Source organism: Neolamprologus brichardi, chromosome 3 (assembly GCF_056152115.1).
Source record: "Neolamprologus brichardi isolate AB-2024 chromosome 3, ASM5615211v1, whole genome shotgun sequence".
Lineage (NCBI taxonomy): Eukaryota > Metazoa > Chordata > Actinopteri > Cichliformes > Cichlidae > Neolamprologus > Neolamprologus brichardi.
Window position 1 is genome coordinate 50,817,999 of NC_142106.1, and position 14,075 is coordinate 50,832,073.

Consider the following 14,075-nt stretch of genomic DNA (forward strand, 5'->3'; position numbering starts at 1 on the left):
TATTAATGTTGAGCTTAAAATAATCTGCAAAGCCCTCTCAAAAAAGATTAGAGAAGATAACGCCCCTCACAGTGCATCCTGACCAAACCAGTGTCATAAAAGGGAGGCACTCATCCAAAAATACAGAATCTTTTCACTTTAGGCAGCATGTTTCCAGTCCCAGTCATATAAAGGACACACACTGGTTTTCTCCTTGGATTTAACTATAATTGCTGTTTGTGTGGAGGGTTTCCATGTGAGTGACCACAGCTGCATATTTTTTATTTTGTCATTTTATTCCAAGAAGAATTATAAACCAGGATGAAGCTGAAAGGTTCTCTGCCATGTTTGATGCTGATTTAAACTTAGTGATGTGGACTCAAATGTTTCATCCTTCAGCAGTCAGTGTAACTCTGGAAAAATCTACTATCCTATGTTTAAATGTTTGTCTTTGGATGAATGAAAATATTAATAATTTGATTATTGCTCCCAATCATATGATTTCAGTATTAGACAGCATATCAGTTTCTTAAACTTTTCTGTTAAATCGAACCTCAGAAACCTCACTGTCATATTCAACAATAGAGCATCACTCCAAACGGCTGGTTCAGAGCCGTTTTTATCATCTAAAGCAGGAGTGTCCAACTCCAGGCCTCGAGGGCCGGTGTCCTGCAGGTTTAAGTTGTCCTTGATCCAACACAGCTGATTTAAATGGTTAAAAGACCTCCTCAAGATTTCTTGAAGTTCCCCAGAGGCCTGGTAATGAACTAATCATGTGATTCAGGTGTGTTGACCCAGGGTGAGATCTAAAACCTGCAGGACACCGGCCCTCGAGGCCTGGAGTTTGAGACCCCTGATCTAAGGATGTTGAGAACTTGAGATGATTCTTCATGCTTTTATTTCGTCCTGTTTGGATTATTGTAAAAGTCTCTTTACTTGTTTCTTTAGACTGTGCAGAATGCTGCAGCAAGACTTTTAACTGGCACAAACAGAAGGTCACATATCACTCCAGTTTTAGCTTCTCTTCATTGGTTGCCAGTAAAGTTAAAGTTTGGTTCAGGGAGCCTCTCTCTGTACACGTCACTGACCCTGGATCAGCAAACGGCCCCAGACCATCACACTTCCTCCTCCATGTTTGACAGTTGATGCCACACACTGTGGAGCTTTCACCTACTCGACGGCGTACAAAGATCCTGCGTGACGAACCGAAGATTTCAAATGTTGATCCATCAGTCCATAACACCTTCTTCCTGTCTTCAGTAGTCCAATGGTAGCATTTCATGGCCCAGACAAGCCTCAGTCTGACGTCTGGCTTTCTTTCTGCAGCTCATCCTGTCAAACCTGCAGCTCGAAGTCTTCTCTTCACAGCTGAAGCTGAGACTTGCTCACTACGACCGCTATTACGCTTGAAGCTGTTGATCTGTGAGCCGCCATCACACAGCTGGTAACTCTCAGAAACTTGTCCTCTGATTCAGTGTCTTTGTGTCTGCCAGACCTCTTCCTGTCACAGTTTGAGTGCCTTTGATGGTGAAGGAATCGATTCACTGCCTTTCTTTGAAATGTTTCTGTAGGAAAGACCTATATTTTTAAATCTTATGATGGTCTGTCTTTCTTCCACTGTTAATTGGCTTTTTCTCACCATTTTTGTAGCAACATTGTTCTCGTGTCACTGAGAGAACACCTCGGATGGTTCTGTAGAGAACAGCTGGTTTATCCTCCTGCCTTTTATCTCTCTGGTGAACCTCCTTGGCTGGTCAAGGCTGTGAGTCGTTGCTTGGCAGTTTCTAAGGCCTCGGGAATGGACAGCTTGCTGTACTTGTTAGGCACCTTCTTTGTTGCACCTTTCTGCAGCTCCAATAGTTGGCTAACGTCCCTCTGTGCTACCTTGATCTTAGCCTCTAGTCTCCTCCTCTATGGAGGCTGTTGAGCTTGTAGCCAAGCATCTCACTGATCACTGCTGCTGTGGTGTAGATCGGTAATGGTTGCAGTAGGTATCGAGAGAGAGCGAGCTAAATCACATCTTTGGTGGGACCATCCTTTGCCTTCTATGTCCACACACAGTTTTTAAAGGAACTCTGCTGGTAGGTCGTTCCAAACATCTCCGAGAACTAAGCACAGGTCTTCTGTGCTTCCTCACATCCTTCTGTCTGTAATCCCAGACACACTCGATGATGTTGAGATCAGGGCTCTGTGGGGGCCGGACCATCCAGTGCTTCTTGTTCTTCTTTACGCTGAAGATAGCTCTTCATGACCGGCTTTGTGTTTGGGCTCGTTGTCCTGCTGCAGAATACATTTGGGGCCAATAAAACATCATTTATATTTCTGAAAGCTTTTTTGTTTGCAGCATTTTTCACACCTGCCTAACACTTGTGCACAGTACTGTATGTATACGTCAGTGTTTCCTTTTTAATTTCAGTGAATCGGCTGGGTGATCTGCGTGATGACAATGACCCAAACTGCACATATGAAGGAGACAACAACGTACTGCTGCAACAGACCAGCAGCTATTTGCTCTCCTGGCTCCATGCAAAACAGCGTGGTCAGTCCTCTGTTCACCAATAGATTATAAATACCTGCAGTAAAGGTCAAAAAATGGGCTGGGTCAGTCACTAACGCTTCACTCTTTGGTGTTTGGTTATGGGGGGTCAGATGGTGTGCAGATTGAGTCTCCCTTTCACACCGTGGATTTCCTGGAGGAGTCTCAGGAGATCCTCAAAAGCAGGTTCACTGCACTCACAGTGGACGACTGTGTGGATTCTGCAGGTACGTTACTTTCTGCTACAGCTTCAAATCAACTGTTACATGAGATAGTGTAATTTCTTCCTTTCAGATCCTCTTATAAACTAAACCTTTTAAAACAGAGCGAGATTTGCAAATGAGGTAAATGTATAATTTTCAATATGTTCCACAAACGAGAGGATAGTGAATTTTAGTCACTTAGCCCTAGAGCTGGGCGATATGAGATTTTTTTTCATATCATGATATGTTTTTTTCATTTCAGGCGATAACGATATATATTACTATATTTGTAAGATTTAAATGTGCCGTTGCTCACAAGTAAAATGTGAAATAATCAGCAGCTTGTTTTGATTTAAATATTTATTTCCCATAATAAGTTCAACAGGGTAGATGTACTTAAGGAACATGAGACTTTTTCAGATAAATAAAGGCAAATATTGCAAACGACACAAAAGGCAGCCGCTAAAGCGTTTAAGTTTCAAAATAGAACAAACAAAACAGACTAAATTGTCAATTCCACTTAGAAACAAAATATTAATTCTAAAAATAAATCTTAGTTTGTTTTACAGAAGAACAGACAAAATTGACTAACTTTTGACAATATCAAATAAACTGAGAACTAAAAGGAAATTCTCAATCTCTCCTTGTTGTATAGCTGAGCTTTTCAAACAGTTTTAACAGTTACTTTATTCTGACAAAAGCCAAATGACGAATTAGCTTTATTGTATTTCCAGACTTGCTTTCGGCACAATTTACAGTGCGCGCTACTCTGTTTTTGTCAGACTTGAAATATCAGAAATACCTTCACACTACAGAACTTCTTTGGCTCTTCCGTTCGACAATCTCTCCGGCATTGGAACCGTCATCTGTTTTATCTTCGGTAACCTTCGGTCACGCTCTCGGTTGATATTTCTCTAGTCAGCACACTCATTTCCTCCATTACTGGGCGGCACGGCGGCTGGCTGCTTCCCAAAACAAATACACATGTTCGGCTTGGCACTTGTGCTGTACGTAACAAGTCACATGACGTGACGCTGCGGCTGTGATTGGTTCGGCTCTGCGCTACTTAATTTGGATTGGCTGTTCTTTGTTTTTTTTTTTCTTTTTTTTTTAAAAGAGGACAAGAGCGGTGAGGCGTATTGCAATAGTTTAACTTTTCTATCGAGGAAAAGTTATTTCGCAATACATATCGTTATCGTTCTATCGCCCAGCTCTACTTAGCCCTGATATTCAGCTTTACATTAAATGAACAAATGCAGTCTGATTGTGATCTGTTGTTTACGTTTTGTTTAAAGTTAAACAGTTTAATTGAGCAAATTTGACAAACTTTACCACAAACACAAAAATATCAGTTAAGTTCATTTCCCAGTAAGAAACAGGCTCCCTCCTCAGGATCTGGGGTCAGTTGTCTTTCTCAGCCCTCTGCTGTGGGTCTGAGACGACCCCACACTGCACGCTGGTCCTAATCCAACACCATCGATGTGATTACAAAGGAGGGGAGGTGGGGAACATTTAAGAAAAAAGGAACATAAATAAAAAGGGGAACTGATAGAGCCGCATGTGTCTGCTTCTCTGCACTGTAAGCTGCCTGATTGTGATTTATAATAGTAAATGTATCTGCCTTTCTGATGTGACTGGTTCAGCGTGCCTACAGATTATATTATTGAAACCTTTCCAGTGTAGCTAACATCCTCCCCCTTGTCTGTCAGTGCCTTTGGCAGCCTATAAGTGGCTTGTGTGTTTCCTGCTGGAGGAGAGTCAGAAGAAGCTGGAACAAGAGCGAGCGTTGGGCAACGATGACTTTGAAGCCCGTAACAACTGCCAAGTAAGACCAATGACTGTGTGCAGACACACACATACACCAACTTCACATCCAAACATCTGATTCTGGTGGCATTCAGCATCATCTGCAGCTTCACTGGCTGAAGTTTGGACAGAAACTTGATGCTTTTTATCCAAATCAGACTGAGCTAAAGGTCGTTTGATTTGGATTCATCGAACTGAGACGAACTCTGAGACAAACTTACTCCAGACTGGCATGAACCCAGTATTTGAGATGACCTGTTACAGCCTGTGCTGCTGTCAGTGATGGACCTCTTAGTCAGCAGGAAGCTTTTATGGTCCGGGGAAAAGAGTATGAACACTCTAAGATTTGTCTGTCCACTCCAACCTTATATCGTCTACTCAGGATGTAAATCATAGTAAACAGATCAGGTCAGAAATATTCATAGCAGGCTGTGCAGCACCACGATGCAGACATTAGCCTGTATCTGCAGTACTGTATATACTGCACCAAAAGTTAGAGAAACCAAACGGCTTCCCTGATTCCTCGATCCATGGATCAGTCAGTAGTAAAGCAGTCAGTGTGCTTGATAATATCTGAAATGTGACATTTGTCAACATCTCTTTCCACAATGAATGTCTTTGTTTCTCTGGACAGTCACACCCACAGAACACAATATGTACACTGTCAACAGAAACCTGATGAAATGCCCCCCATTACTGTCTGCAGTCAGCACAGTTTCCTCCACTATCCGTTGCTTCTGTCATGTGACCTGAGGTCCTAATAAAGACAACAGGGCTTTTCTCTGTGTCCTAATATCCATCCATCTCCTCCAATTATCCTTATCAGGGTGGTGGGGGGGTGGAGCCTATCCAAGCTGCCACAGGGAGAGAGGCGGGGTACACCCCAGACAGGTTGCCAGTCCATCGCAGGGCTAGCATATTTCCTAATGATAAAGCGTTTTTGTTCTTAATCAAATATAAATCAAAATATAAGTTTGATCAGTATATAAATAAGAAATGTAGTTTGAAATATCTAATGCTATGCTAATTGTGCTATGCTAATCTAATGCTAATTCTAATGCTTGAGTTTTGTGTGTGTCACATATTAAATACATACATAAATAAATACAAATAAATATGTCTGCGTTTACCAGTACAAGTACAGACCTCACTGAGAGCTGAGTACCCTGTGTGTGTGTGTGTGTGTGTGTGTGTGTGTGTGTGTGTGTGTGTGTGTGTGTGTGTGTGTGTGTGTGTGTGTGTGTGTGGGGTGCAGAATGAGGTTGAAAGCGACACACTAACGTCAGAGAGCGTCTGACTTACAGAGAAGTTTATTTTAGGCAACAGGAACGTGCCTGAAATAAACAAATAATAAATAAATAACCTAACAGAGTTTTAAAAGTAAAAGAAAGTATTACTCTGTATTTGAGTTGATGTTCATGTTACAGAAATGTTCATGTGAAATTACACAGATCTAATTAGAATAAACTGAGTGAAACATGAAGCCGAATGTGACTGAATGTGATGTGAACTTGAATTCTGCTGAGAAAAGCAAAGATGTTTAAACTCTGTGTTAAATCTCAGAGTCAGAGAGAAGTAGAGAAATGTGGGTGGACACTGATGGTTACATGGTTGGATGGTCAACATGCAAAGATGTGACGCCCAGTAGGAGAGAGGGGGGAGAAAGGGTGAGCAGGTACCAAAGTGGGGTGTAAAATAGATTTGAGCTTCTTCCCTTTTATCTTCTGTCAGATGAGCAGTTCAGAAGATCTCAGACGGTCACAGCTGAACATCGCAGCAGCAGAGGTGGAGCTGCAGTCCGACCTGTGAAGTGATTTTCTCATTTGTGGCTTTTCGTCTGCTCATTTGTTCCGTGCTAAAAGCTTAATTCAGAAGGATTTTGATTCGCATCACACGTCCAGGAGTTTTCCTGTCGGGTGATTATCCTCGGCCTGGAATAACAGGATCCTTCTGTGCTCATCCTTTCTCCAACCTCTTGTTACCAAACATAACAGAGTCAGCATTAGCTCAGAGCAGATTGGTTAGTATAGTATAATAAGTTTAGGTGATTTGATTGTTATTTTGTTAGTGCTAATAGTGAACATTCACTTTTTCATCTTTGGTGAAACGTAGAAGTCTGAATATTATTCTTTAGTGGGACAAATACAGGTTACCTTAGCCGTAATAATAAAAAATTGTCCAGGCTACTAAAATCATCCCAGAAATTACCAGTGGGCAGCTACTGCTAACAGATGGGACTGATAGGATCTGATTTAGGCTGGTCAGGTTTCTTCATACCAGGGTGAGCAGGTAGTAGGTAAGGCCCCTTACCCACACTGGCTCCAGTTAAACTCTGCTGTATCTACTGGGTGAGACTTAGAGGATCAGACTTTTTAAAAAGCCAAAATCAGCTTCCTGTAGAGGAGTTTTGTGGGCCTGCAGATTGACACGTCCAGAACACGAGCACATGGTTAGATTACAAATCAGCTGTTTCTGTGTTTTTATGTCTTCAGTGTACTTAAATGTAAACGTCTGTGTACAGGTTTACTACTGCAGGTCACTGGCCATGGCCTACATTGAGCACACCTGCCTGCAGAGATTTCATGAGCTGACCACTAATCAGGACACACCAGCTGGTCTCAGACCAGTATTAAGGAAACTTTGTGGCTTGTATGGGCTGTGGAGCCTCAGCAGCCACATGGCGACACTGTACCAGGGTATGTAGTGGGCTCGATGCTGTATACACGGAGAAATCTTCATGATAGTGATGTGGTAACACAGTGTTGTTGTTTCTAGGTAATTACTGGAGTGGACATGAGCCTGCTGAGCTGGTCCAGATGGCAATCCTCACTCTCTGCTCCCAGGTACACGAGAAAGGATCAGTTTATGGCAGATATACAGGAATTTGCTCAAGTATATAGAAATGCATATACATTCCTCTGTATAGGGCACAGCTTCACTAATTATCAAAGCAATTACACATGTGGTTGCTGTAACAAGCACACGTGTGCATTTCTACTGTCGTGTTTTTGTTCTTTATTCAGCTGTTTGTATTTATGAGTTAAGAGATGAGAATAAAAACACATGAGTGGCTCCTTTGACAGAGTAAAGCAGATAATCTTAGACATTGATCTTAAACTTGACATTTGACTATTTTGGTACCATGAAAGTCAAAAGTCGGGTATGCTTCAGGGTGTTTCCACATTTTGATTAACATGTCCACCGGAGAAGGAAGAAGTATCCTGGGTCAGATTTGCGATTCACAACATCTGATTTCTAAACACAAAGACAGCGAAAAAACTCAAAGCTTCAGAATCTGTCGGTGACCTCAAAGTGGCTCCATCCATCGTTTGGACCATGTAGTTATACACTAGGGCTGCCACGATTAGTCGTCTAGTCACGATTACGTCGACTATCAAAATCGTCGACGACTGATTTAATAGTCGATGCCTCGTTTGAAGCTTTGTAAGATCCCAAAAGACGCAGGAATAAGTAGTAGGATTTAAGAGTGTAATAACGGACTGAAACAGAAGATGGCAGCACTGCATGTAAAAGGATACCAGCTGCCGTTAAACCCCGAAGAAGAAGTAGCTCTGTCCCAGAATTCATAGCGCAGCCCAGCTCAGTTTCCAACAATGGCGGCAGCTAGTTAGTTTTAATGTTACTCTTATTATTCTTTCTGGGTCACAAAATAAACGTTTAACATATTTTCAGGCGAGAATGTAGCTGTGTAAACCTCAAATATCTGCTCAGTTTATCAAGACACCACATTTTCAAAAGCGCTCCGACGTTTTCGGAGACGTCTGTTACCCACTAGCTCGATAGCTAGCCGGCTCACTAGAGCCGTGAAAACACCGGACTCCCGTTTTCAAACCCACCGCCATCTTTTGCTAGTCAGGTTAAATATATATACCTCACTTAGATAACTTAAAATGTTATTGTTTGGCTCTTTTTAGTGTTTCATTTGTTCCTGAGTAAATCGGTTTGGCTGAGATTAAAGTTATAGTTTTTACACAACTGAATAAACGTCAAGCAGACAGCTGATTATCAGAAGTGTGAGATGCTTGAGAATATACTCCGGTGTCCTGTTATATTTTAGATAGCAAGGAGTTTATTAAACTTCACCGAAACAATCTGCAAATTTCATTTAAATTCAATAAACTATCATCTTGTCTTTATTGTTAGTTAGCACATACCTTAAACACTTAAAGCTGTAAGCTAATGATAGTTATATAAGAGCAGATGCTGCTGGTGGAATAAGCTGTAGGTTTTATGTCAAAATGGATGATGATCTGATTAGTCGACTAATCGCAAAAATAATCGGTGACTAGTTGACTATCAAAATAATCGTTTGTGGCAGCCCTATTATACACTGACTCGTATGGTCTAACAGCGCCTTTTTATAGAGATTGACAGACCACGTGACTTTCGCGCATTGCATGCCGGTAACTCGTGGCAAAACAATCTAAGTACCGCATCAAATGCAAGCATTTGCAGCACCGCAAAACGTTCATTCTCCGGTTCCAATACCTTCTTGCTTTTTCTTTGCCCCCCAAAAAAGTTATGTACAAAACGAAGGAGAACAATTCCTGTCCGTACAAAGACAGACTTGATGAAAAGGCAAAGAAAAGATACGAGGAAAAAATCAAAGGAGTGAAAGGGTTATACCCTTACGAGCACACAGAGTGGACAAAATACGTTAGCGTGCTGCCCAACTTTCACCACGCTCATATTTAATATTATACGGTTCTTGGAGTGAGTGCATACACTCATGAAGTTCAGTAACTTCAGGTCACTGCAACAAGCCCAGGTACAGTTTACCGACGGATGGGTACAGGACCATGAAATGCACCGTGTAGAACGAAAGACCATCGTATGTATCATAAGTTTACCAGTCTCACAAATCGTCTTCATAAATACACATTCGTTAACCGTTTATTAATAGGACCTTTGAGCTCAACGGTAATTAATTAGTAGTGGAAATAATTTCTGGTTCGCATTACAGAAATGTAGCAGTGACAATAATATTGTATGCTGTAATCGTACTGGGCAATTAGTGATAGCATAGCGCCACAATTTCTGTTCAGCGCCAGACTTGCTTGTAACCTATACCACCAATTATGTTATGAAAAATGACGTATTAACTACAACAGAAGTACAAAACACTACAAAACACTGACCTTTGTGGAAATGCTTGGAACAGACTAACCTGTGAGCTGGAGTGTTCTGGGACGTTGTCAGGGTTCCTGGGTCATCGACCCAGTGCTTTCAGTTTTGTTCGTGTTCAGTTTATTTTGCCACTGCCTGTTTCACTTCCTGTTTGTTCCTGTGTCAGCTCGTCTCGTGCCATTAGCCAGATTATGTTCAGCTGTGTACTCACCGGTCTCTCATTATCATCCTCATCAGTCTGTGTATTTAAGTCTTCTGTTTCTACTCGTTCTTTGTCGTGTCATTGAGGTTATGTTGTTGTTTCCGCCTGTGTTCGGTCAGCCAGTCAGTCAGTCCGTCCTTCATTCATTCATTCAGTCAGTCGTCCAGCCAGCCAGCCATGTCCTTCCTCTGTTCTGTGTGTTCACTCCATCGACAATAAATCACCCAGCTTCACCTACCTGCGAGTCCTGCGTTTGGGTTCCTTCTTCCTCGCCTCCACTCCGCGACCCCTGACAGAATGACACGACCCGTGCCACAAAGACACGATTGGGACCCAGCGGACTCGGACCTCTACGAGCGGCAGGTGGCAGCGCTTTCCCGTTGGGCAGAGGTGGTCAGGGGAAAACAGCGGCTCTTCGCGGAGAGAGAGCACGTCTTCGAAGGGACTCGCCTGGCTCTGGGCGGGCCTCGGAGACGCCGCGTTCCCCCACCTGCTGCCTCACCTGCCCCGGAGCATTTGCCGCGGAGAGCGGACGTTTCATGCCGCGTTTCGGCCGCTCCCTCTGTCGCCACTCCGCTCCTCGTTCACACACCCGCCGCCTCATTCGCCGGACCTCCACCTTCGCCACGGCACCGCGGCTACGCCTCCCACCTCGGCTCAATGGAGGCTACCGCGCCAGAGGCTCAGCTGTTTACCCCGGCCGCTTCCTCTTCCCGGAGAAAGCGGCGCACACGCCGCCATAATATGGACTATTTTCAACAACCCCCGGTGGTGAGTTCCACTAACTGTTTTCCACATCCGTCATCTGATTGTTCTCATAAAACACATAACAGATCCACCACCGATCCATGGGGAGTTTCCCTCCTGGAGGATGTAGACTGGGAAGATTTTTTCTGCGCTGCTCCCACAAAGACTATAAATCGTGGTGGCAGAAAAAACAGACCGAACCCTGATACACCTGCCAGTAGCACACACCCGGTCACCATTTCCACACCCGTCACTCAGCCATTCCCCACCAGCACGGCAGCCCAGATCTGGCCTTCCTCTTCAGCCATTTCACCTCCTCAGTTGTCTAGGGCCCGGCCTACACCCACACCGGTGCCAGCTCCCAGGAGGAAGGCAGCTGCGACGCAGTCTACCTCCACATCCGCTCTTGTTTCCCGGGTGGGGGTGACTGGTGCCCAGCCACCTCCCGTGCCTGTCCCAGCGCCCAGGCTGAGGGCAGCCTCAACCCAGCCTGACCTCCCTGGAGGCTTGGAAGAGCTAACCGGTTCACCTACTACTTCACCTCTTCATCCACCTCCTGATCCAACCTTTCACGCCCTCGCGCTGTCACTGGTTAGGCTAGCTGAGGTGTCCCCTGCTCAGGCACCAGCCTTATTAGCCCAGGCTGCAATCTTATCCCCCTCGGTAACTCTGTCATTAGCTCAGCCATCAGCATCGCCAACCTCTGTTCATCCCTTAGCTTCCCCACTCCAGTCAGTTCCCTCACCTGCTGTTCAGCTTCCACTCCAGTCGTTTCACTCACCTGCTCTTCAGCCTTCACTCCAGTCTCCTCCTGTCCTCCAGTCCCCTGTAGTCCAGTCTCCTCCTGTCCTCCAGTCCCTTGTAGTCCAGTCTCCTCCTGTCCTCCAGTCCCCTGTAGTCCAGTCTCCTCTTCCGCCCGCTGGCCCGGCCGCTCTCCAGCCAGGGGCCTCCGTGCCCGCTGGCCCGGCCGCTCTCCAGCCAGGGGCCTCCGCGCCCGCTGGCCCGGCCGCTCTCCAGCCAGGGGCCTCCGCGCCCGCTGGCCCGGCCTGTCTCCAGCCAGGGGCCTCCGCGCCCGCTGGCCCTGCCTGTCTCCAGCCAGGGGCTTCCGCGCCCGCTGGCCCGAAAGCTGTGGCTCCGTCACCCCCGGCTCCCGTGCCGTCGCCTGGTCCAGCCTCAGCCTCAGACTCAGCTTCGGCTTCTGCTTCACCTGGTCCAGACTCAGCCTCAGCTTCGGCGTCTGCTTCGCCTGGTCCAGACTCAGCCTCAGCTTCGGCGTCTGCTTCGCCTGGTCCAGCCTCAGCCTCAGCTTCGGCGTCTGCTTCGCCTGGTCCAGCCTCAGCCTCAGCTTCGGCGTCTGCTTCGCCTGGTCCAGCCTCAGCCTCAGACTCGGCTTCAGCTTCGCCTGGTCCAGCCTCAGCTTCGGCTTCAGCTTCGCCTGGTCCAGCCTCAGCTTCGGCTTCAGCTTCGCCTGGTCCAGCCTCAGCTTCCGCTTCCGCTTCGCCTGGGCCAGCCTCAGCTTCCGCTTCCGCTTCACCTGGGCCAGCCTCGGCCTCGGCACCAGCCTCTGCTTCGCCTGGTCCTGCGGCTGCCGCACCGTCGCCCCAGCCACGCTCTGGACGTCATCGCCGGCGCGGCCGCCGCCGCCTTCCTCGCGGCCGCCCACCGGACCAGCTCAGCGGCCGCCGCCGCCTTCCTCGCGGCCGCCCACCGGACCAGCTCAGCGGCCGCCGCCGCCTTCCTCGCGCCCGCCCACCTGAACTGTCTCGTCTCGGCCGCCTTCTTCGCGGCCGGCCACCTGAACTGTCTCGTCTCGGCCGCCGGCCACGCGGCCGCCCTCCTGAACTGTTTCTGTTTTGGACTCCGTCCCTCCGTCCTGGGCCCCCTCCGCCCGCCCTGTTCTGGTTTTTCTTTCTTTTTGGCCGTCGGGTGCCGGCCTTTGGAGGGGGGGGGTACTGTCAGGGTTCCTGGGTCATCGACCCAGTGCTTTCAGTTTTGTTCGTGTTCAGTTTATTTTGCCACTGCCTGTTTCACTTCCTGTTTGTTCCTGTGTCAGCTCGTCTCGTGCCATTAGCCAGATTATGTTCAGCTGTGTACTCACCGGTCTCTCATTATCATCCTCATCAGTCTGTGTATTTAAGTCTTCTGTTTCTACTCGTTCTTTGTCGTGTCATTGAGGTTATGTTGTTGTTTCCGCCTGTGTTCGGTCAGCCAGTCAGTCTGTCCGTCCTTCATTCATTCATTCAGTCAGTCGTCCAGCCAGCCAGCCATGTCCTTCCTCTGTTCTGTGTGTTCACTCCATCGACAATAAATCACCCAGCTTCACCTACCTGCGAGTCCTGCGTTTGGGTTCCTTCTTCCTCGCCTCCACTCCGCGACCCCTGACAGACGTTATATTTGGTCTTTGAATGGCTGCAATCCAGGCCATCTGTCGCCTCTTTTTACTTCAGAAACATGGCTCGAATAATTTCTCTTCAACGACGTAATCCGATAAAAAAACGATCTCTTTACCCGTCGGCTTCCCGTGGCTGTCATGCGACCGGCTATTGCAGTTAATAATACAACAGCTTCTTGACAGTTTTTTGTGTTTCTTTTTATCGCTGTGTAACTGATTTCAATTGAAAGCCTGCGTGCGCCAGTACCTCTTGCCACGAGTTCCCAGAATTCTTTGCGGTTTTACCCTTGAATGACGTCACATTTTCAATCTCTATTGGTGTTATCCGTCTCACTTGTGCTCTCCTGTACTTTGGGAATGTCTTCATAGAACAGAAAGACATTGAAGAAATGATGGCTTGACCTGACTGTAAAATCTGCTCTGTCTCTCTCACAGCTAAAGGATGATGCAGTGGCCTTAGTGGACATCCTGGCACCCACTGATTTCATCCTCAACTCACCTATTGGCTGCGCTGATGGACAAGTAAACGCATACAAACACAGAAAATCCAGTTGTATCGTAAAAACGTTGCTGTCCGTCAAATTTCAAGGACATTGAAACATTTCACTTTTATTTATATTTGGCTGCATCGCAACACAAGTAATGTCAGGACCCTTCAGATAATAAGCGTAAGAATCCGTGTTAAATAAGTGAAGAAACACTTTTCCTTTGTCCTCTTCCTGCAGATTTACAACCACCTGTGGTCCACAATGATGCAGGGCAGCAAAGTGCTGGAGCGTCCATCCTGGTGGAAGGAGTTCTGCTCAGACAAACCTGTGCTTGGATCTCTGCGGCCAAAACTCTAAAGCCCAGTCGTGCTCTGCAAAGGATCTCTGCACGTCTGTCCAGTGCCTGACGTTTGTGTAAAACTTAACATTTACACAAACTTGAAATGTTAGGAAATGTTGAACAAGCCCATTAAAAACTTTACAAACTGTGACACTCGAGATTTCAGCAAGCTTTCATGAATCCTCTGCTCCATACACCGACATTTTCATTATCATTTAGTTGCACACGAGTGCT

At 46.2% G+C, this 14,075-nt stretch overlaps 2 protein-coding genes across 4 annotated transcripts in view; one reads left to right on the top strand and one right to left on the bottom strand.

Moving 5' to 3' along the window:
• LOC148105753 (peroxisomal acyl-coenzyme A oxidase 3-like) overlaps positions 1 to 14,036 on the top strand; it is a 34,673-nt gene extending 20,637 nt beyond the window's left edge. For 2 of the 3 annotated variants that reach the window (XM_087837830.1, XM_087837831.1), the window contains exons 13-17: positions 2,396 to 2,518; positions 2,629 to 2,742; positions 4,428 to 4,543; positions 7,046 to 7,220; positions 7,300 to 7,449. In XM_087837830.1, coding sequence (XP_087693956.1) covers positions 2,396 to 2,518; positions 2,629 to 2,742; positions 4,428 to 4,543; positions 7,046 to 7,220; positions 7,300 to 7,424 — 653 coding nt within the window. In that variant the 3' untranslated portion in view covers positions 7,425 to 7,449. Of the gene's footprint in view, positions 1 to 2,395; positions 2,519 to 2,628; positions 2,743 to 4,427; positions 4,544 to 7,045; positions 7,221 to 7,299; positions 7,450 to 13,448; positions 13,536 to 13,738 lie in introns of those variants that run through there. The other variant, XM_087837832.1, reaches the window with a different exon arrangement.
• Positions 1 to 14,075, bottom strand: part of LOC118455797 (peroxisomal acyl-coenzyme A oxidase 3-like) — a 79,102-nt gene that overhangs the window by 58,366 nt on the left and 6,661 nt on the right. The window lies entirely within an intron of this gene.